This window comes from Symphalangus syndactylus, chromosome 6 (genome assembly GCF_028878055.3).
Source record: "Symphalangus syndactylus isolate Jambi chromosome 6, NHGRI_mSymSyn1-v2.1_pri, whole genome shotgun sequence".
NCBI classification, from domain to species: domain Eukaryota; kingdom Metazoa; phylum Chordata; class Mammalia; order Primates; family Hylobatidae; genus Symphalangus; species Symphalangus syndactylus.
Window position 1 is genome coordinate 147180308 of NC_072428.2, and position 22784 is coordinate 147203091.

Below are 22784 nucleotides of genomic sequence, written 5' to 3' on the forward strand. Positions count from 1 at the left end.
AAGTATAATAAAAAAAAAAAAGGAAAAAAAATTCCAGGTACAAAGGGGAAGTCATTTATTTTTGTGCCATGCTGCTTTGCATTTTTGGAATGTCTGTCCCTGGAGATGGAGCTCACGTCTTTCCGGAAAGCTCTGAAGGTCCCCGCGTCTCAGTATAGCTGCTCTGTAGCTTTTTAGCTGTCTGGCCCCTCTTAGGTGTTGAGAAAGTTATTAAGAAAGTTATTAAAGATAGCTTGTCAAGCACCCAGTGAGAAGAACGCATTTGCAATAATGGAAAAAGGGCATGGTTTTGCAGGTCATCTCCATAGTAAAATATCAATGATTATAAGGTGCCGCTATTCTTGAGAAGAAAGTATTCCAGAGCCATTAGTGTGTTAGAAAAAAAAATCCCATGGTAGAAAATGAAATCCATCATTGGCAAAGAAAGCAAGCCAAGACAGAGCTGAGATCTGCACAGTGTGGCTGTGTAAGGCACAGGCTGAGGACCTGGACTCTGGGTCCAGATCACCCGGGGCTGTGTGCCACTGGACAGGCTGCTGAAAGCTGCGTGCGTGTTTTTAACCTGTGAAATGGGGATGAAGGCAGAGCAGCTCCACAGATTTGTTGGAGGGTGGATGTGTGCGGAGCACAGAGTACAAGGCCCGGCTTGCACACTCGGCCCATGTGACACTCATCTCAGGTGGGTGCGATGACTACACAGCCCGGCTTGCACACTCGGCCCATGTGACACTCATCTCAGGCGGGTGCGATGACTACACAGCCCGGCTTGCACACTCGGCCCATGTGACACTCATCTCCGGTGGGTGCAATGACTACACAGCTTGGCTTGCACACTCGACCCGTGTGACACTCATCTCAGGTGGGTGCAATGACTACACAGCTTGGCTTGCACACTCGACCCGTGTGACACTGATCTCTGTGTGTGTCTGTGTGAGAGTGTGTGTGTCCATGTGTGTATGTTAGTGTCTGTGTGTGTGTGTCCCTGTGTGTATGTTAGTGTCTGTGTGTGTTTGTGTGTGAGTGTGTCTGGTGGGTGCAATGAGTACACAGCCTGGCTTGCACACTCGGCCTGTGGGACACTGATCTCGGGTGTGTGATGAGTGCACAGCCTGGCTTGCACACTCGGCCTGTGGGACACAGATCTTGGGTGTGTGATGAGTATGAGCCCGGCTTGCACACTCGGCCTGTGGGACACTGATCTCGGGTGTGTGATGAGTGCACAGCCCAGCTTGCACACTCGGCCCGTGGGACACTCATCTCTGGGGTGTGTGATGAGTACGAGCCCAGCTTGCACACTCGGCCCGTGGGACACTGATCTCAGGGGAGTGCAAATGAGTACAAGCCCAGCTTGTATACTCTGCCCGTGCAGCACTGATCTCACATGGGTGTGGGCATCCCCCTGCCAGTGCCTGCATCTACATTTGGGCACAGAGAAGCCACACAGCCTCAGGGGAGCTGGGGGTCTCTGGCAGGGCCTCCTTCCAGGACACAATACCAAGGAGGTCAGACCCCCAGGGCTGTCCCCGCTGAATGACCCTCTGGCCACTCTGTCCTGCTGATGCGACCCTCTCCCTGCCTCCTCCCTCTCAGGTGAAACTAGAGTAACTGGGCATTTTTAAAGAAGACAGCGGCGTCTTCCACTGTTGCCCTAAATGGAAATGCTCCACTGCAAAACGCAATGTGATGCTTGTGCCTCACGACCCAACACCCTCCCCACGGGGCAGTGTTTGTCAGGAACGGTAAACCCAGTGCGTCTGCACCCAGGCACAAAAACTCTCCATCAGGGAAATGTGAAAAATTGATCTTTTTGCAGCTCGGTGCTGCCTCCAACACATCCAGAGCCAACTGGAACTGTGAGTGTGAGCCCAGTGGCACCGCAAGCGCCCACACCAGCACCCTACCCTGGGCAGAGTCACGTGGGACCATCCCCGCAGGACAGTGCTGCACCCAGAGTCCCCACCCTGAAAGCTTCCTGTGCTCCGAGCAGCTCCTCAGGTGTGAGCACACAAACAGAGGAGGCCATAGTCAGCAGGGCACATTTGGACACCACAGTCCTCGCTCACTGCAGAGCCGCCTGCTCATCTGCTGTGCCCAAGCCGGGGCCCTGGGCGTGTCCGCAGAGTCCTCAAAGTATCTTACACTTCTTTATAACACAATGTGCAAAATAAGCTGTAGAGGATTCTAGGGGCAGAAATTCATCCATACACATCACAAGGCAAATGTCTCATCTCTTAACTCAGCATCTGATGGGGAAAATTAGAGTGGAAATCACTCAGAGAAGAGACCTGTCATTCTCGAATTCTGCCAAAAGAAGACCAAGACAACAAAGGCTTCAGGAAAACCTCTCTGCACACTTTGGGGAGCCATCTGAATGAAGCCGTGCTGCCCGAGTGTGCACACAGAGAGCCTTGGGTTTTTAGGGTTATTTTGAGGGTGTAATCACTAGTAACAGGACAACACTCAGGAATTAAACGTACAAAGCCGGGCAGGAAAAAGTGGGTTCAATGGGCTCTGCTGGGGAGGAATAAAGGCCACTCTCCAGACTGGACATGGCACCAAGAGAACGTGGTGAATGGGAACCGGCTCTCTTTGGGGAGGGCCCTGGCCTTCAGCTCAGAGGGCAATGCAGAATCCAACACACAGCAGAAGCCGCAGGGCCCGGTGCAACCACAGGTGGCTCGAATGTAAAACGGTTAAGGAAAAAGCCTGCGCTCTGTCAGTTTGACACGGTGGCTGTAGGGCACGTGATGACAGGAAATCTAAACAGGAAGGTGAAATGTTTAGAAAGTGTGTGTGGGGAAAAGGCCGGGGAAAAATATTCCAGATTGTTAAACGGAGTCATGTGTCATAGTGGGAAAAAACGAAAAAAAGGTTTCTTGTATAATCACCTCTCCCCGATCATGACACAGTTTTACTTGATTTTATTTCATCATAAAACTTAGAGGGACTCAGAAGGAACGGCCTCACATTCTAGGCCAGCAAGGCCAGCTGGGAGCAGAGGAGCAGTAACCAATGATTTCGTTCGGGAGAGCGACTTTACACAGACACTCCCACCACACTAGCATCTGTGATCAGCACCACTACAGGATGCTCCGGGTTCTGGGTGCATCCAGGGCATCCCTGTGAGACCTCAGGGAACACAGGGCCACACTCCCTTCTGGAGAGGAAATGGCCCACGGCCGCCCCTGAACGCCAGGGGAGCCTCCCTTCTTCTCCCACGGAGTCAGGGCCCCGGCAGCTGAGCCTGTCCGTGATTTAAGCCGGGGTGGCACTCATGGAGTCAGGGCCCCAGCAGCTGAGCCTGTCCGTGATTTAAGCCGGGGTGGCACTCATGGAGTCAGGGCCCCAGCAGCTGAGCCTGTCCGTGATTTAAGCCGGGGTGGCACTCATGGAGTCAGGGCCCCAGCAGCTGAGCCTGTCCGTGATCTAAGCCGGGGCATCCTCAGCTCATGGCCCACGTGGCCAACGCTGCTCTGGTGATGCAGTCCCACCGCCTCCAGTGGATTCTCCTTGGTGCCCGGGTAACTTTTACACTTGGACCGAGAACAACGCACACACGTGTTTGCACACACACACACACACACACTAAGGGGAGGACGCCCAACAGCAGCGCCCAAGCCAGGGCCACAGAGCTCTGCAGGCTCCTCCCCGCTCCTGACACACGACACCCAGTCTGGGGCTGTAGGCACAGCTCCTGCAGGAAGGGGTTCCACACACGCAAACGAGCCGAGTCAGCCCACGATGAGCGATGTTGGCCAAGCAATATGGAGTGAGTTTTTCCCGTTTCGCAAGATGTTTTCTCAAAACAAAAATTAAAGATACAGACATGTTTTGTGTAAGTGAAAAATAATTTTCAACACTCTTCTAAATGCGGAACAGTCTTGGAACAGCCTGAGATCAGTAGGAAAAAAGCGGCCTCTCCCCTCGCTCAGCCCCCATCCCTGCAGCACCCAGAGCACCAGCCCTTTCTCGAGTCCCCACACAACCTCGCGGCCGGGCTCCGGGCATCCAGGTGTGTGCTGTTTCCTAGTTATTTTCACGTCCATACCCCTGCCTCCCACACTCAAGAGCAGAAGTCCTTCTGTCTGCTATCTGTACCCGCAGCGTCTACGTGGTGCAGAGGGGCCCTCGCTGAGCCCCTGGACACTGGTCAGCATCCCTGGCCTCCGGGTCATGACTCGCTCAGGGACCGAGTGTCCCACACCAAGGCAGCCCCGGGGGAGCAGCGCGGGGCACGGCTGGAGCAGCTGCATCGAGCCCCCCCCGGCCGACAGCTGCGGCTTCCTGCTCTGGGGAGGTGAGGGCTGTGTTTGAATCTCCTGAAGCCCCTGGTGGGTGGCTGGGAAACGCAGTTGCTCCACGTGAAGCACAGAAGGCGTGTACGGGCTCGCGGGACCCGCGGTCAGCTGCATCCAAGAGTGACCGACGTGCTGAAACCCGACCTCCTGCCTCCCTTTTTCTTAGGGACTGCGTCTCCCCTAAGACTAAGGACACTCATTTTCTTCATTTGCCCTGCTCCTGATAACGTCAGATTGAAACCAGGAAACAGTTGTGAAAATAAAGACATTGGAAGGAAACACAGAATTTAATGAGCATCTTCTCTCTGGAATAGCCCATGTCTAAGACGGGCTTCTGTGATGGTCTTTAACGCTTCCATAAAGGTGACATCTTAGCTGTGAGAGGGAGCGCATTTAACCCACGATGCCTGCAACCCTTCCCGTTGTCATGGGAGACCCCGGTCACACCGCAGCAAAGCCCCTCCAGCCAGACTACGGTTGGTAAGACAAATCCAACATGGAACACAAATCCCTCCCTTCCCGGCTCCCACAGAGCATGACTCACCGGGCAATTAAGTTCTAAGGGCTTCCGAAAAAGTCAGTGGAGCCTTCAAAGTTCACAGATCCAACACGACCTCTGTGAGCAAAGCCAGCCTTGAGAGGCCCCACAGGCTGAACCTTGCTTTTCAGTTTCATAGACAATTTAAAATAGCCAGTCAATAAGAAACAAGGCATCCGCCTTCAGAGCAGCCCAGGCCTGACATGGAAGTAGAGAACGGGCAGCTGTTTTTTACAAGAAACTTTTGCACCTTCCTAATTTTCTTTTTCCTCAGAATAAAGACTGATAGTCATGTGCCATCCCTGTCATCACCTGCATCTTCAGCACACAGCAAGTAGGGAGGACTCCCCATGGGCAGGCAGGACTCTGGACCCGAGAATTGCATGGGATGGTTTCCAAGAGGGTTTAGATGCCCCCCCGCCCCCTGCCCCCAGACCTGCTCTTAACCACATCAATATCTTAGTTCAATGTATCGATTCGTTCTTATTGAGCACCTAAAGGTCCCCGGTGGGTGCTGTGGGTCTATTGAACAGACCTGGCCTTTGGGAAGCCAAGGCTGTCCCCACACGGGCTGGCCTGGTGTGGTGAACAAGGCCCACTCTGCACCCAGGCCTGCCTCCATCCAACACAATGAGGAAGTCACCCTACACCAGAGGGATGGTGACAAGACGTCACCCCAGAGGCAGCAGAAGGGATAAAGGGGAGGTAGGGATGAATAGGGCCCTGGTGTTCGGGATGGGACGGGCCACCCCGGGCTGAGAGGGAAAATCAGGGGACTGGGGTCTGCACAGGGCTCGACAGATGGGAAGGTCTGCAGGGATAAAGTGGTGGGGGGCGGGGGGCGGGTGGTGCAAGGGAGGGTGCCGGGCAAACAAAGGCTCAGAAGCAGAGGAGCCCAGCCCAGGGACACAAAAGGTATTCACATCCTTCCATTCGGTGGCCACGGCTTAATTAAGCCAAAGGGCAGGGGCATGCGGGCTGGGGGTGGAGCAGCTACTGGAGCAGCTGCTTCTCCATTTTCGGAATTGCACGTCATTCTGGGGCCCAATTATTCCACCTAAAACTGATCTGAGTTACACCCTAACTGCAAAAGGCCTGAAGGACACCCTGAAGAGCTTCTTCCTACCAGACCCCCGAAGGCCAGGGTCTGGGGGCCTGCTGGGAATCCCGGTCTCAGATGTCTCAGCTCTGACCTAAGGGCGCTGAGCCCTAAGGTCTGTATGGGGAGTTTCTAGAAGTCTACACTCTACCCCAAGAAGGGGACAGGAAGGGGACGGGTGGGGCAGCAGCCCTGGAGGAAAACCCGTGAGTGAGTCATGGAGGGAGTGTGAGGGTTTCTGGGGAGTGAACTTTGCAGGGGGTGCTGGGAGCAGCTGGCCCCTGAGGACACCGCTGACTGGGGGACGGGGGCCATGGGTCGCACGTGGGGTGTCAGCTCTGCCACCTCACTTGGAGTTGATTTGAAATCTCAAGATGTGCCTGAAAAAAAAACCCACCTGGAGAAGCGAGGGGCCCGCTGGGAATGGGAAGGCCTGAGTGAGACAGATGCACGCTCAGGGCGAGGAAGGGGAGACTGGAAAGCCACCCTCAGAAGAATCAGTTGTGTTTTCTAGACTTTTCCCCTTCACATTTCAGCTTCACGTTTGGGGCTCACTTAACAATTCGTATGTTTGTTCTCCTTGAATCTGGTAGAGAATAAGAAACCCCTGGGATGGGACAGGAATAATTTGGAAACTCACACACCAGCTCCAGCTTCCATCCGATTTAGTATTTTGTTTTGCAAAAAAATCTGCATTTTATTTCCTCCCACTCAGGAACGTCCGATCTCTGGTTTCAGGGTGCGTTTTACAGGCCAGGAAAGGTGATTCCAGGTCAGGAAAAGGCGATTCCAGGAAGATTCCGTTATTGTCCACTCTCCTGCATCGTCATCTTCACCAAAAAAACTGAAAGCGACGAACGCCTACCCAGAGGGCTAATCCAGCTTCCACTCTCCTCAGAGGTGCTCAGTCCAGTTACACATCAATGTGAGAAGAGTCCTAGCACTTATCACTTGTAAATTCTTTTAATTGATTTGCTATTAAATGGCATAAGATCAATCCAAGTTTAAACCTGTATATTGAATCCACATTTCACAAACTCTGTACAGAATTATGTATTTTAAAACATGTAGCTTTACTGGCTAATGTAATCATCTGCGAATCTTCCCCTGTCTGTTCTTCAAGTCACTGTACCTGGAGGCACACACCAGCACAGACCCAGACACTCAATTCTGCTGGCTGCATTATTATCCTGTACATTAAAACATCTTGAAAGGGTGCTTGTCCACACCTGCCACCTTTCTAGTGAGTCTCTTGTACTTGCTAATAGAGAAATAACATACCCAGGTTCCATCCTTTTTTTTTTTTGAGATGAAGTTTTGATTTCAGCTCACTGCAACGTCTGCCTCCCAGGTTCAAGCAATTCTCCTGCCTCAGCCTCCCGAGTAGCTGGGATGACAGGTGCACGCCACCATACCTGGCTAATTTTTTGTATTTTTAGTACAGACGGAGTTTCGCCACATTGGCCAGGCTGGTCTCAAACTCCTGACCTCAGGTGATCTGCCCGCCTTGGCCTCCCAAAGTGCTGGGATTACAGGTGAGCCCCTGTGCCAGTGCCAAGATTCCATTCTTAACCATCAGTAATTCTCCCAAAGCAGAAAAGCCATGGAGACGTTACATTTTGAGCAACAAAGCTTCAGAACAGCTGGCTGGCTGAAGAAGGGAGCACTATTCTGCAGCCCCCATGGAACAGGAAAAACCACTGCTCAGACACCTGCAGAAACGCCTGACTCTGCCCACCTCATGGCCACATAAACCTGAAAAAATGGGAGAGGAGCAGCTGTCTGCCCCAGAAGCCCCTCCATTTCCCTTGTGCATCCGGGCCCCTCTCTCTCTGAGCTCAGGCCCTTCCATGCTCCTCTCCCACCCCACAGAGGCCCCTTCTTCTGTTGTGTTTTTCTTCCTCCCCCATGTTCCGGCCTCATGTTCTCTGAACCCCACCCAGCACCCAGGGTTCCCTGCGTTCTCTGAGCCCCATGCCTGCCCTACCCGGCACCCAGGGCTCCCCTAGGCTCACAGTGTTGTCTGTTTCCGGGTTCACACTGGGGAGTCCTTCACAAAGGCAGACTGGGCCGACTCTGATGTGAGATCAAGTTCTCTGCTGTCCCTGTTGTTCCAGAAAATGAGATTCTACCCTTAGAAGCAATAAGCTTTCTGAGAAAACTCTTTCTGGGTCAGCTCCAAGTTCAGCTATCCTGAGGTTCCAAGGCTGCCTGCCCCCCAGACCCAAGGCGTCCAATCCTTAGGGGTGACCCTCGGGCCAACACCAGTCACAGCCGTGGGGACCCCCACGTGTCAGCTGTGGCAAAATGAGCCCCCAACACAGCAGGGGAGGGAAGGAGGAGGCGGGGCTCACAGAGCCGAGAGCCATGGAGAGCTCCCGGCCTAAGGGACCTTGGGCCTGGGAGAGAAGAGACAGCCAGGCGGCAAGGGACTTGTCCTGTGGAGGCCTCCCCAGGAGGCGAGGGTGGGGGGACTCCTGCTGGAGGTGGCCAGCAGATCAGCCTTCCTTATTCACGTCCTTGAAGTGATCCCCGTTTGACATTTGGAAATGACTTTCATCTACCGGGTCCTCCTTGGTTTGACGTGCAATTGCTTTTCCCAAAGCTTTCTCCTTTTGTAACACCCAGCTCCTGCATGCCGTGGCGGCTCCGGCCATCATTCCTCATCCCACCACCCCGCGCAGTGTCTTGCCTCCTTTTATGCCAGTGTGCATGTTGTGTTAAGAGCTGGGCTTTGCCATTTTTGACAGGCTAATGCATTTCACCACAGAAATGCCATTCACCACAGAGGCGCATTCTCTCTCGTGCCCATCAAGGCAGAGGCTGAGAAGAAGGTCTACTTTACAGCAACGGCCTGAAGACCCTTGGCCCCAAGGTGAGGCCCTGCACAGGTACCTCTGTGCATGCCTGTGGAGTCCCACCCTGTCGTGCACACGAGGCTGTCACCTGGAGGAGATTCTGGCCCTGCGGGTGTCTCCTCCCACACTGGGCTCCTCTTGCTGGGGGGGTCTGCACAGCTCTGGTTGGGGGAGGCTCCAGGAGCCACCCAAGGCCTCTTCTCCCGAGGGACGGCGGCCCCACGGGGAGCTGGGAGAGCAGAGGCTACAGGCAGGGAGAGGGGAGACCCAGCCTTCAAGCACAGCCGCGCTGTGGGCACAGGGCCCCTTGGGTGGAACTTGCCTCTCGCTCACACCCACTCCTACCTCCTGGTACCCGCCTGCTGGAATCTCCTCCCTACCGCCTACCATTTCTTTTGAAATCCCAGTTTAATCCACTTTTTTACACTTCCCTTTACTCCCTCAAGTGTCTCCTCCCAACACCCACTTTATTTCACAGCGGCTCATGTCCTTCGGAGAGCCTGCCTCCCGCCATGGGCAGCAGGGGTCCCGCTGAGCTGAGCCCACCCGACCAGGGCTTCCCTCCTGCCGAGCCCTCACCTCGATGTGAGCCCTGAAGCCCCTTGGGCTGGGAGGTGAGGTGTTCAGAGCACAGATGCCCGAGGCTGCACCTGCACCAAGGCCTGACCTTACCCCCCAGGGCCCCGGACCACACAGGGGCTCACCCGGGTGTTCGCTCACCCGGGCGCCTTCTCCGAACACCTTCCATCAAGTGTCTTGAATTCCACAGAGCAGCCCAGGTTTCAGGGCTTTACTCCTGTTTTCTTCTCTGGAAGTGCATGCTTTGCAGACGCCATATCCTCAGTTTTAGTTCAGAAAATGTGTCCCGCCCTTCTAATCAGGTCTAAGGGAGGGGAGAAGCTCATGCCGAGCAGGACGTGTGCGGAAACGGGTACCCTGGAAACGAGAGGAGCAGGCAGGAATCCAACACCCATCCCAGCCCTGCGGGCACTGACAGTCGCTGCAGGCCGGGCAAGTCACCCTCAGGCAGCGCTTCAGAGCTGACGTGGCACCCGCACCCACAGGGCTGCCCTCATCCGCATGGCGACCCAAGAGGAGGCCCCAGTTCACAGATGAGGAAGGCGGGCTTCAGGAGGGAGGGGCTGGGCCTCGCACCCCAGGGAATGGAAGGGCGATGGCGCCTTTCTTCCATGAATTTCACTATTAGAGGAGAAAGAAAGTTAAACGATGAAAAGAGTGGCTAGAGGGGAATAAGATAAGAAGGAAGAAACGGAGGGGGATGAAAGCGGGCAGAATGTGCCTCTTCTGACCCTCCTGGGGTCACTCAGCCACACCGAGCCATGGACCGTCCCTCGGAGCACCACAGAGTGCAGGGTTTGTCCTTGTCATGAACTCAAAGAGCTGACCTCTCTGGGCCCGCATGTAACCTGCAGCCGAGTCCCTTCCATGACACCCCTGCTCCCTGTCTAAACTCTTGGCCCAACTAGGAGGGCCTCTCCCCTCTAGCCCAGTTCCTCCTCACAGCCCTGCAAATGCCCACCTTCTTGGGTCTGTCCCTACCCTGCAGATGGCCCCAGCACCTGCCCCAGCCACGCCTCCATCTCCCGCCAGCCGCCAAGAGCTCCACCCACCACCTGGCCCAGCCCCTCCTCTGTCATCTCCAAGGATTTGATTTCAGTTTCACACAAATCACCTCCTAGCGACGCGTGGACTAATGCTGTTTACCGCCCGTTCACTGTTTCATTGCAAACTCCTCATCTCCAAGAAATCACCAACCGAGAAAAGAAAGGATGTCACCTTTTCCCGAATCTCCCACAGTGCCTCACACTACAGAGGGAAGGTGGCGGAGGAGCTGTCCAGACCCACAGGACAGAGAAGCCCGGGCCAGCCCCTCAACACCCTGGAGTGGGGACAGCGCAGCTGGGGACCGCCCAGTGCAGCTCTGCCACTGGCTCTGCAGGCTGGGGCGCCTCTCAGTTTGTCTGCTGCTGACTTTGCCCCCTTGTAAAACAGGGTCGGGAGATAATGAGATGCCTGGGGAAGGTGTCCTGGGTCCCTTTCCATGGGGTGGGTGACTGATGAGGACAGGGGGTGCCAAGGAACAGGGGCTCGGAAGGACCTGCTGTGCATGCAGGGGTCACCCCAGGAGCGACCCTGGCTTTGGCAAGAAGGAAGTGTTCTCTGGTTCTGGCAGAGAAATGGGTGAGGCGGACTGGAGCACAACACAGGCCCAAGGGAAGCAGCACCCGCTCCACAGACACCACGCACGCCGCCCCTCCCTGGTGCTGTGCGAGCACCCGTCCTCCTCCCGGGGCCCAGCCCTCTTCCTTGGCTGCTGGAGTGCAGGGTGAGCACGTCTGGAAGAAGCCTGCAACCCCCACCTCCTTTCCCACACCCCTCCTTGTGTGCAGCAGGAAGTGGCTTCCTTAGGAAGCAGTTATTCGAGTAATACCCAGGTGTGAAAAGCTACCAAGGTCAAAGCAAAAATAGGAATAGCCCAGTGCCAAAAAGAAGCCACAGAATTCAGCCCTCCAAATTTTATGTCTTAGACTTTCCAATTTTTTAAAATTTTCCAAATATCTGAGTGGTCTCTGTGATTTTTTTTTTTTTTTTTTTTTTTTGAGACGGAGTCTCGCTCTGTCGCCCAGGCTGGAGTGCAGTGGCGCAATCTCGGCTCACTGCAAGCTCCGCCTCCCGGGTTCACGCCATTCTCCTGCCTCAGCCTCTCCGAGTAGCTGGGACTACAGGCGCCCGCCACCACGCCCGGCTAATTTTTTGTATTTTTTTAGTAGAGACGGGGTTTCACCGTGGTCTCGATCTCCTGACCTCGTGATCCGCCCCCCTCGGCCTCCCAAAGTGCTGGGATTACAAGCGTGAGCCACTGCGCCCGGCCTTGTGATTTTTAATTAAGTCTGATCTAATGACTACTGTCTGATGCGGGGAGTGGCTTGCTGTATCCCAACGAGCAACATGCTTCTGTTTTACGTTGAGAGGTTTCTCTGGCCACCTTTCGAGACTTCATTGTTCTCTGAAGACCGAGCTCTATCTCTCAGGAGCTTCCCAGATGGGAAGCATTTTGGGCAAAACAGCACAATACACACTGCTTTTGGAAACTGCATCTGTGAACGCTTCAGATTTATAAGAAAAATGCACTTCAAAGGGGTGCCTTACAGAAAAACGTTCAGACTCATGGTGAAGAGGTATCTAGAAGATTCCATGGAGCCTGCAGAAACCAAGCTGGCTGACCCCACATACTGATGAGCTGATACTGAACACACAGGCAAACAAAAACAGGTTCTTCTCACACTGGGGACAACATGTACCCTTTACCCTCATCATCCCGGCAAGATTCTGCAGGTTTCCTTCAAATTTCCTTTACATCAGGAACCACGGGATTTGGCACCAGCGTGACAACCATTTAGCATTTGCCAATTCCTAGTTGGTCCAGGGATGTTCTGTGCGCCATGGAGCATGGGAGGAGGGTGGCAGGGCCTCGTTCTCCAGGGACCTGGAGTGTGTTCCAGGACAATCTACAAAACCGAATCCAGGTCTTGAAAGTTTCAAGAGAATTCTACCGTAGACATCCGTACTATCAGCTACATTTGCAAAGGTATTATAAAATTAGAAAAATGTCCATTCTCAGGCTGGGCTGTTATAAAAAAAGTTCTCTAATAATAATTATTTCATAACAAATGTTCTTTAATGTTGCATTTTTATAATTGTAAACTATTTGGCACAGTTTTCACAGGGTGCCTTTCACTTTTGAAGCAGCTTAGGTTTTGCTTATTTGATATTTGCAAAAAATATATTATTTTGACCTGGAAATTTAAGTATATAGTGAGGAAAGCCATTCTAAGATACAGAGCTGATTGAAAAGGCTTTGTTAAAACTTGTGGTGGGGTCAAGTAAACCTCAAGAAAAGTCACTGTTTTCCAATTTAATTGTGAACATCCCACTTCTGTTACTCATGATTACACCAATGCCTGAAGATTAAACTCACCTAGAGAAAGAAGGGTCTCTTAAAGCCCCAGAGAATGAGCCAAGGCGTGACCTTGCTCTTTGTCAGAACTCAGCTTTCTGCACCGGGGGTAAGAAGTCAGGGTGCATTTGGGACTTGCAGACACGCCAGATCCAGTCAACTGAGCACCCTCAGATCGCAATGCCACCACACTGTCACTGCATTTGTAATCATTTGCTAATGGGAGCAGCAGCAGCAACCGAGATGTGCACTTAGCCGCTGTGTTTACAGGAGGGCCCCGTGGCCCGGATGCATGCTTTCCTCTGGGTTTGGTTCCAAAGGCCTCCAAGTACACAAGGAAACCTGCTGGGTATTGTGAAATAAACCATCAAAAGAGAACTTGCTGAAAATTCTGCAGGAGGCTCTGCCCTCATGTCGGGGAAGGGAGAGTGGGCTGGCAGAATACTAAACTTGCTGCTCAAAGATGATCAAAGCCTCAAGGAAATGGATGCAACATTCAAAGAGACTCAGAGAAAAGGAGGAGAATGTCTTCTAATCATCTAACGACTTATTTTTGGCACAGTTTTTACCCAATCACCTTCCATAGAAATAGGACACCTACATGAAAAAGAAAATGCATAAAGTATACTGGTACCAAAAATCACAATTCTTCCATGTCTTCACCTTATCCTTAGTGTGTGTGTGTGTACACGTGTGTATAAATATTCATATACACACATATATGCATATATGACAGGCTATGCCAATTTGAAAAAAAAAGAAGAAAAGTCAATAAAATTGGTTTTTTAGATCATGAAGTACAGAATTAATCCAAATATATCATGTTTTATCTATTTAGAAGAAAAAACAACATTTACTAAAACAACGGGGAGACGTTTGGTGCGAGTAGTCTGTTAAACAAATGACCTTTAAGAATATATTTCAGTTATTCTGAAAGTTAATATACCCAATTTTTGCTCCAGTGTGAGCAAATTAAACTTGGCTGGATTATCTGATGGGGTTGATATCTTGGTAAGTGTCAAAAATATAAGAGTCTGTCAAAAAAGATTTGCTTTTCCAATAGGTAAGGCAAACAAAAATATCACACACTCATGTAAACGAAGAAAGCTCTAAAATCCTGACCCTGTCCATGAAATAGTTCTGTTTTGAGGAAACACAGGTAAACATGTTTAAAGGTGTTTGCATTAGAAGCTAATAATTCAATCTCCTTACTGCTTCAAAACTATTTTAAGAAAAGCTCTCTTACTCCCCAGGAGCACACAGTGGGCCCCCTGTGGCCCCAAGCCCAGGCTCTGACTCACACACATGGGGGGCAGGGAGGGCTGCGAGGCACTAACGATGCGCGTGCATTATCAGGGCTGAAGCAGACAAATGCTTTATCAGAGGCTAGCAACATGAGGGTCTCCCAGGTCATGCCGGAAGTGCCTTGCCACGACACTAACCCGGCTGCTGTTTCACAGAGGACATGAGGATTCACCTTTTGGAACCGCAGGGAGGAAGGAGCTCTACAACCTGAGGCCACCAGTGCCCCCAGGATACCACCTCCACACACCTGTCTCCTCCATCCATCAGAACGTCTCTGCTCCTGACCTTCCTTTCCCCAGGTAAGAACACAAGTTCTTTTGTTTAAAGAGTAACTTCATATTCTGATATTAATAAAACTTATGATATTGCCACCTACCATTCTCTCTCTCTCCTAGGTTACTTACTTCTAACCTAACTTGCACAATAATCTTTTTATTTTTCAGAAGCTTTAAGAAAATGAATTGAGTAGTTCCATCATGTCCCCATAAAATAAAGCATAAGATCAAATTGTTCCATTTTCCTTGTAACCCAGTGATGAGAATTATCATCCACAACCTCACTGTGATTATAGAATCAGCAAAGTACACAGGTTCAGTGAGCCAGAAATAAATACATTAATGCAAGAAGACACCTTTCCTGAAATTTGTTTTATGTTTGCAATATTTTAAAAAACTTTTCAAACAGATTTTTACACTTCACGGAGGACTCATGGCTGTGATAGAAAACCCAAGTGAGATCTGGATACATTAATGAATTAATACCTGCTTCATTTACCAGAGTAAATATCCTCTCCTTGTAACTGCAATTGTCTGAGTCCTTGACACATTACTCAGCTAAATTCAAAGCGAACAATCATACAGTCCCCATCCTCATTACTGAGTCCTGCTCTGCCAAAACACAAATCGCAGCAACACAACGGTTCAACACCTAGAACTTTCTCACCAGGAAACAATCCACTGTGATGGGGCAAACCCCCACTTTAATCAAAGTACTTCCCTAAAGGGTATTTTGTAGTGATTTCAAAGCTAAACCAACCAGAAAGTCTTTACACTCATTTCATTTCCAAATTTTCCTAGATCACATTTTTAAAGAAAAAAAGTTGTTTTTCCCTTTTTATTAATCTGGATTGAAGAAAAGCACACATTTCATTTATTGTCTGGATTACAGATTCTTATTAAACAAACCGGAGCTCATTATAAAATCAATATCAACTTAACCACCATGCCCTCAGGAGGAACAGCAAAAAGGTCACTCCAAGAAATTCAAACAATTTTCCTGCTGGAAGGGCATGATTTTAATTACAGATACTATTAATTAGAGCTGTCACTGGGAAGGCTTTTTTTTTTTCTGTTAATTATCACAAACTCAGTCCTAAGTATGCATTTTCAACCTGCAGTTTTTTTTCAAATTAGTCATTTCTGCATGCAAGTCCAACCTTTCCATTCTATCAATATTTTATATTTGAATTTCAAAGTATATCAAAGGGTGCCACGCTTTCTAAAAATCTCTGCCTGTATGATCTTCCGTCTCTCACGCATGGAACAGAACTGGTGTGATAATTTATTTATGTACCGACACAGACTTGGCCTGAAGACCTGGCATCCTACATTGAAGGTCTTGCTCAATGGAATTTCTGGATAAATTCTTACTAGTTTATGTGACATTTTTTGCAGGCTGCTTTTTCAAATGTGATTTTCCTTTTGCTTTGAAGCAAAGCTACGCACTGCAACTGAAATGCCATCCTCAACACATTTGAAGTTGCCATTTCTTTATAAGAAAAAGATCATCCTGACCGGGCTGGTGACCCTCTCCAGAAAACTGGAGGCTTCCTCCATTCAATGGCAATACCAGGAATTTTGAAACGGGAGGAAAAGCTGTCTTGTGGTCAGTCTCTTTTCGGCATAGAGATTGTGTAAATTCCTTACGTGGGGGAGGGTCCTGAGAGCTCACAGGGTATAGGAAAGCTGGCTCCAAGGGGCTCAGGCAGCAGGAGCGTACGGTGCTGGAGGGCGCTTTGTGGAGAGAGCTGGAGAGCCCACCCATGTAACTCTGATGATGGAATAATAATATTTACTTTACATACGACTGTAAAAATGATGAATTATTTACAAGACGTATTGCACACTGTAATCATGTGACTAGAGAAAACAAAGGGTCCAGTCCAATGAGGAAATCTTACATATGTACTGACCAACTTTTAAAGCAGTGGTTAAGGAGTCATCCTACCTTCCCGAATGGGAATATCTTCTTGGAATTAAATGATAGTTTATATGCAAAGGAATCAAATGCCCTGACTGGTGTAAGTATTCTAGGCCTGTACCGCTGTTAAAACTGAAGGCCTGTGTTCATTACAGGACAATACTAAATACGAAATGTGTGCTATAGAACTTCCAAAAACTCTGTGGTTTTTTAAAAATGCCCTACTTGGTCTGAACTTGCCTTCCTCACATCCTCCCTGGTTTCCAGCTCATTTCCAGGGGTGTCTGTGGTGCCTCTAGAGAAGGTGTCCCTCATGGGGACACGTGTGGGTCACCTTCCCCTGGTCAGCATTAGGTTTCACTGCACCGGACAACAGCACAGGGTGGCAACTGGGCAGGTCAAAGGATCTTTTCGTAAAAGACCCTGAAGAAGCCGATTTTTGAGACATCTTCAAACACCTACACACCAACTGATACCGCAACTCTGGCACTTTTCATTAGTAGTGGCCAAACTAAGATAACAGATAATACATCATTCATGTACTGTACTTTTTCCACACTTCTAATTAACAACATACTTCCAGAGTTAACATGAGACTATCCAAGAAGAGCAGACAAATACAGAGCTGTACAACTGTGGCTACAAGGTATTTGCATGAATGCTAATGAGAAGTTCCAAACCGTCATCCTAAAAGACCCCAAACTATGATACAGGAACAACTACTGGGAATGGAGGAGGGGCCAGAGAGGAATGCGATCATCTGCCTGCTCAACAGATAAATCCGATACAGCACTTTTTAAAAAGTCTCCTCTTACCTGGTAGGCGGCAGTGGCATCTGCACCCGGGTCGCCCCCTAGTCCCGAGAGCTTCTCCTTCAGCCTGTGCTGAGAGCTATGGCGGAGGCAGTAGATGAGGCCAGAGGCCAGGAGGACGCCCAGGATGCAGGCGAGGGAGACCAGGGTGAGCGCGATGAACTTGGTGGAGTCTTCTTGCTCCGCCTGAGGAGGCAGGAACTTCAGTTTGCTTTTCTGCAGAACAAGGAGAAAGGGGTGTGTTAGCTCCTGACAAAGCATGACCTCCTAAAAACACACGTCTCCAAATGCAACTTGAAAGTAGAAAGCTCAGCCCCACAGGACGCTGTGCTGGCCCTGGAACCACAACGGGAGGGCCCTGCGGAACAACCCTCGTCAAAGGAGAAGCAGAAGTCATTTGAAAATAGCACATCGCAGATTGCAGCGTGCTCAAGAGGACAGTCGGAGGCATCACTTTTTCCCTCAGTGGTGGCTGTTTTTCAAATTTACGTAAAGTATTTGGCAGCTAATTTGCTGCCTTAAGTAAAGTATCCATCCCTTCTTCTAACGGGGCACAGCAGTTTGTCCAGAGCTTGCACGATGATTGTTGGGGGTGCTGGGGGGAGGCCAGGCTTGGCGGTGGAGGAGGGTGGGCAGGCCTGGAGCCTTCTGCAGCTTCAAGTAGCCACCAAGTCCAGCACATCTTCAGCAACAAAGGAACGTGGGACTGGCTCTGTGCATCTTCACAGAACATTCTCCCTCCCAGGTCAGGGGATTTGGATCCACCTGTCTTGAAAGGCGAGCACTGGTGGAATCCCACCTGACTCCAGTCACTCTCCAGGAGTGGCCTGGTGCAGACCACAACACTTCGCACCTACGTATTTTCCCTTGAAAGGAGCTGCAGAGCCTTTGGAACTTCACTTCCCAGCGAGGAAACCCCTTCAGATTCTCACTGCTTCTTGGGGGGCGGGGGTAGTGCTGGTGAAAATATGAGAAAGCCCTTTCGGTGCATTTCACTTGTCTCCACGTGCGAATAGTTGCACGGCTCTCCCCTCATTAGCTTCATTAGAAGGTATATTAGCAACAATTAAGGACGCTACAGGAAAATGGGAAGGCCGCCCCGCAGACCGCGCGCCCTGCACAATGACTCGGGGAGTGAATGGGGGAGCACGCCCGGCCTCGGTCCTGGCTGCTACAAGATGAGAACAATTAGCTAACCCCTTTCCACCACCTAATTTCGCGTGGTAACAAAATGGGTTTTTCCCCATGAATGCCTGGCCGGCCTATTCATTATCTCTCTTCTATTAGTAATTTTCTGCTCCGTATTCAGCCTCCCAACTCTTCATTTCCTCCCGTCTCCCAGCGTACACAGTGCCTCTTATGTCAGGCCGGGCCCGTTTTTATCTTGTAATCATAAAGGCCACCAAAGCAATTATCGCCGGTCTTGACTGGAAAAGCTGGTCATTAATTAGCCTCCTTTTGCCTTCGGTGCAGCGGATTAGCTGGTGCTGGGACTGAGTTAATGGAAACGTGGGTTAAATGAGAAAAGACGCCCGGATTTTCCTGCCTGGATGCGCGGCTCGGAGGAGGACCATGAGGTTCTCGAGCGGCGGGAGGCGGTGGAGCCGCGGCGGAGAAGGAGGGAGGCTTTGGAGAGGGAGGGAAGGAAAGGGGGAGGGAGGGGGAAAGGGGGGGAGGGAGGGGGAAAGGGGGGAGGGAGGGGGAAAGGGGGGAGAGGGGGAGGAGGTGCGGGGTGGGGGGAGGGGAGTGGGGAGGCACCCGGGAGGGTGAGGCGGGGCGGCAGCCAGAGAAGCGGCCCGAACCCCGCTTGGTCTGCACCCCGCAGCCGCCACTGGGTCTCGCCGCGCACGGTAGCCCTTCTCGTGGAGATCCCGTTCGCGCCCCCTCCCCAGTCTCCCCTCCCCGGTCTCCTCCCCTCCCCTCCCCCTCCCTCCGGCCCGCACAGCCTCTTCCAGAAAGAAGTCACTCTAGAGCCGCGCGACCCAGCCCGAGTCCGCCGGGATCCGCCCACCGGGTCCCCTGCGCGCCCCTCCCCGCCCCTCCCCGGGCACAGCCCGTTCACGAAACCTAAGGCGCCGGCCACGCGCCGCCTCCCCTGGGCCGGGGTCTCCTCGGTCCCCGCGCGGGCGCTGGTTCTCCCGGGTGGGCGGCAGCTCCGCCTTGTGCCCTCCCGGGCCGGCGCGAGGGACTCCAGAGCGCGCGGGGGGACCTAGGCGGGGAGGAGCGGCCACGACCCCGGATGCGAGCGGTGTGGGGGTCCAAGCGGCGCCGGGACAGGGGCCGGGTCCTCTGCCCACCCCAGGGTCCATGTTCGCCTGCGGGGCCGCGTCCCCCGGAGCCACACCTGGGCGGGAGGGCTTTTCCCCGGGGCCCGGCCCGCTCCCCTCGCAGCCCCTCGCCCCTCGCCTCCCGCGGGTCCCGCCTAGCCTTGGCCGACGGAACAACAACAACAAAGGAAACGGCACGACCGGCGGAGGGGGCGCCCGCCGTCCTCCCACCCCTCATCCCGGCCGGGCCGACGGCCTCCGCACGCCTCCACCCGCCCCAGCGCGGAGGCGACCCCGGCCCCGCTGCCCCGACGTCGGGAGGACACCGCGCGCTCACGTGGACGACTGCGCCCGGGAACAGGGACGTCCCGAACCTTCCTGCCCGGCGTCGTGAGGCCCACATGCGCGCGGTGACCACCCTGGCTCTGAGGGGGCGGCGGGGCCACGGCGTGTGGTGGACCCGGCAGTGGCACCCAGGCTGTGCACGCGGGTGTGTGGGGTTCCGAGGCGCAGGGCGGCCGCTGGCTCCGGCTCCCCGAGGAAGGGGCACAGGCGCTGCCCGCGGTCACTCGGGCTAGGTGAGGGCAGGGGACGCGTGGGGGCCGGAGGAGGAGGCCTGGCCTGCGGGGGGCAGGGGGGACCCGGGGCCAGCCGTGGCTGTTCCCAGCGAGGCAGACATCTGCTGTCGCCGGGACCCTCGACGCGCTCCGCATGCGCGGGAGCGGAACCGGGCCTGCTTTCGAGGCCTCCCTTGGCGCGCTTGGATTTACTCAAAGGTCAAAGAGAAATGTCAAGGACAGCGATTGCCCGGAAAGCTCCTGGCTCTCCTCCCGGGTCCCCGCTGGGTCCCAGGCGCCCCTGGAGGGGAAGGAAGGAGCCCCAGTCCCCTGGAGTCCTGTCTCCACCAACCTCGCCCGGCTCCCTGCTGCCTGGGCCCGCGCTGTCCCAGCAGAGGAGGGGTGGGAGCCGCCCCAGGCCCGCCTCCCCCGGCCGGTCCACAAGGAGGCCCCTCCTGCAACCTGGGAGAGGCCCGGAGGGCGACAGCGCGGGGCCGCGGGACCTGGACAGCCGGGGAGTCGTGACCGCGGTCAGCGCCGGGGCTGAGGGCGAGGAGGGTCTGACTGCAGGGGAGGGCGGGACGCTGGACACACGGACCGACTGGGGTCCACCGGCCTGACATAGAAGTCGCTGGATCCCAGGGCCCGGCTGGGAAACCCGCCTCCTACCCGCCCGCGGGCGCCGCAGAAGAAACCGAAGACAGAGGTCTTCCCTCCACGCCCAGGACGGTTTCAAGTGTCCCACCCAGCGCGGAGCAGGAGGGTGATGCGGAGGGAAAAACTGTTGGCTGCAAGTCAGGTCTTAGGAATCCCGGAAGAAACGAAGATTTAAAGAATTTTTTTTAAGTGACTGAGTTCCAATAACTTTACAATGACTCCCTTCCTTTTTGTGGAGTTAAAAAGAATCTTAAAACTCCTGCTAGCCATGGACTTTAAGAGAAAGAAATGAGTTTAAAAGTGAGTTTGAGGCACAGTCTTGACCCAGGTGTGGCTTTGGTAGTCCTCAGCGCCTTCTTCCCCATGGGCACCGACCCCCCAAGGCTGAACCACGGCGGGTGGACCCCGAAGAGAGCCCAGACTAATTAGAGGCATCTTATCAGTCTTGACTTGAAATTGAAAGAAAATTATGTTTAAATATTTATGACTTTGACATTTACAGTCAGGCGTCTTTTAAAAGCAGAACACCCCCTTCTGTACAGCGGCAGCTCAATGACTGAAAGTTTGGAACAGAGGAGAAGTGAGGAGGAGGAGGAGGGAGAAGGAGGCCTGGTAACACAGCTGCAGGGGTGCGTCCCGGGTGGGGGAGATGTACAGATAGGCACACTTCAGTGCTGAGTTCTCAGATGCAGGAATAGTATAATTTAAAAAAATAATCAGGAATGATTAAGTTAATTTTATCCCAGGTTAGATCTATCTTGAGAATAAGATGAAGTACAATATCGCATATTTCTTCCTCTCAACCATCTGCACCTGCAACTCCTCAAATTTAGAATATACAGTATTGCAAAAGTTGTGATTCAAAATAAGTGTATGACCACAGAGACAATTTGTGGAGCTGTCTTAGAAATTAGCATCTGCAGACACTGTCCTGACCAATTTAAATTATTCTGACCGTGCCGGTGAGTGGAGGTGCATGAGGCTTCCACCACATGCCCTTGTGAGCCATTTATGGGAAAATGCCTTCAGAACTTTTTTAGCTGTCCATGTGGTAAGCTTAAAAGAAGAGAAAAGAAAAAAGGACATTTTATGCCTAAACTCAATTGTGAGAGCTGATACAGCCACACAAATACAAAACTTTACGGTAAATATGTGTTGACAGGTAGCCAGATTTAGCCCTTTTCCAAGGTTGTGTGACGTAACCAGTTAACAGGAGCAGTTCATTTTGTGAGTCACCGATGTGCAGTATTAAAATATGCTTGCATCATAAAGACGTAGGGACACAGGTGCTCAGTGCCAGTTAATATTAAACTTCTAACATTGTTGATGCTGTCATTTGTATCATTTCTAAGGAATCAGATTTCAGTCCCAGCCTTATCCTATGTTTGTGCACATTTAAATTACTAAATTATAAATACCATTTTCTCTTAAAACTCAGAAGTCAGTTTTAGAGACCATTAATTAGTTGCTGTAACAAGTTTATCTTTGGTTTGCTGGATGAATCCTCTGAGAATTATTAGGAAATTTCATTCTAAATTTATTAAAACGTATTACTAAAATACAATAATTCTCACTTTAGGACTGATCAACATTTTAAGTTTTCAGGCCACAGCAAGTGATCCAACTTGAAAACACGGGGGAAGGGGTGTCTTAAAATATTTTAGAAGTATTTTTTAAAGCTGTTAACTGAACTATTTTTAATTTGGAATTTGCCACAGAATTCTAATAAATGAGAGAAGTCAGGCGGAAATAATCATGTATTAATTCTCTGCATTACAAAATCTTTTCAGAAGCTATTATCAGAGCAAGAGGCACTGCGGTCTGAATTCAGGGTGGGAGAAGCCCTTTGTGCAACTGAAAGCTATTGTCCTCTGTGCAGATGAAATTGTACTTGCAAATCTGCCATTCAAGTGGCCAAAAAACCCAAAAAAGCCAAAGAAAAGAATCTTCAAGAAAAAATTATTCTTAAATGTAAACTTTAATGAAAATAAGTTGGGACATACTGTTTTAAAACGGGCCATTTGCTGAGTTTTTCCAGGCATACACTTAAAAGTGAATATACAAGAAAGGTAATAAATTGTCTATTTGCCATCTTTAAGCACTCCTGTAACATCAGTTTTAAAGAAATACTGTGTTTTAAGACATCAGGGAAGATTTATGATACTGATGTTCAAAGGGGGAAGCACCCTTGTGCAAACTAATTTTTAACCAGTAG

At 51.7% G+C, this 22784-nt stretch overlaps 1 protein-coding gene across 5 annotated transcripts in view; it reads right to left on the reverse strand.

Moving 5' to 3' along the window:
* The window catches only part of PTPRN2 (protein tyrosine phosphatase receptor type N2), a 987645-nt gene that overhangs the window by 123964 nt on the left and 840897 nt on the right, over window positions 1–22784 (reverse strand). For all 5 annotated transcript variants that reach the window (XM_055269741.1, XM_055269742.1, XM_055269740.1 and 2 more), the window contains one exon: window positions 17092–17304. In XM_055269741.1, the coding sequence (XP_055125716.1) occupies window positions 17092–17304 (213 nt within the window). The remainder of the gene's footprint in view (window positions 1–17091; window positions 17305–22784) is intronic.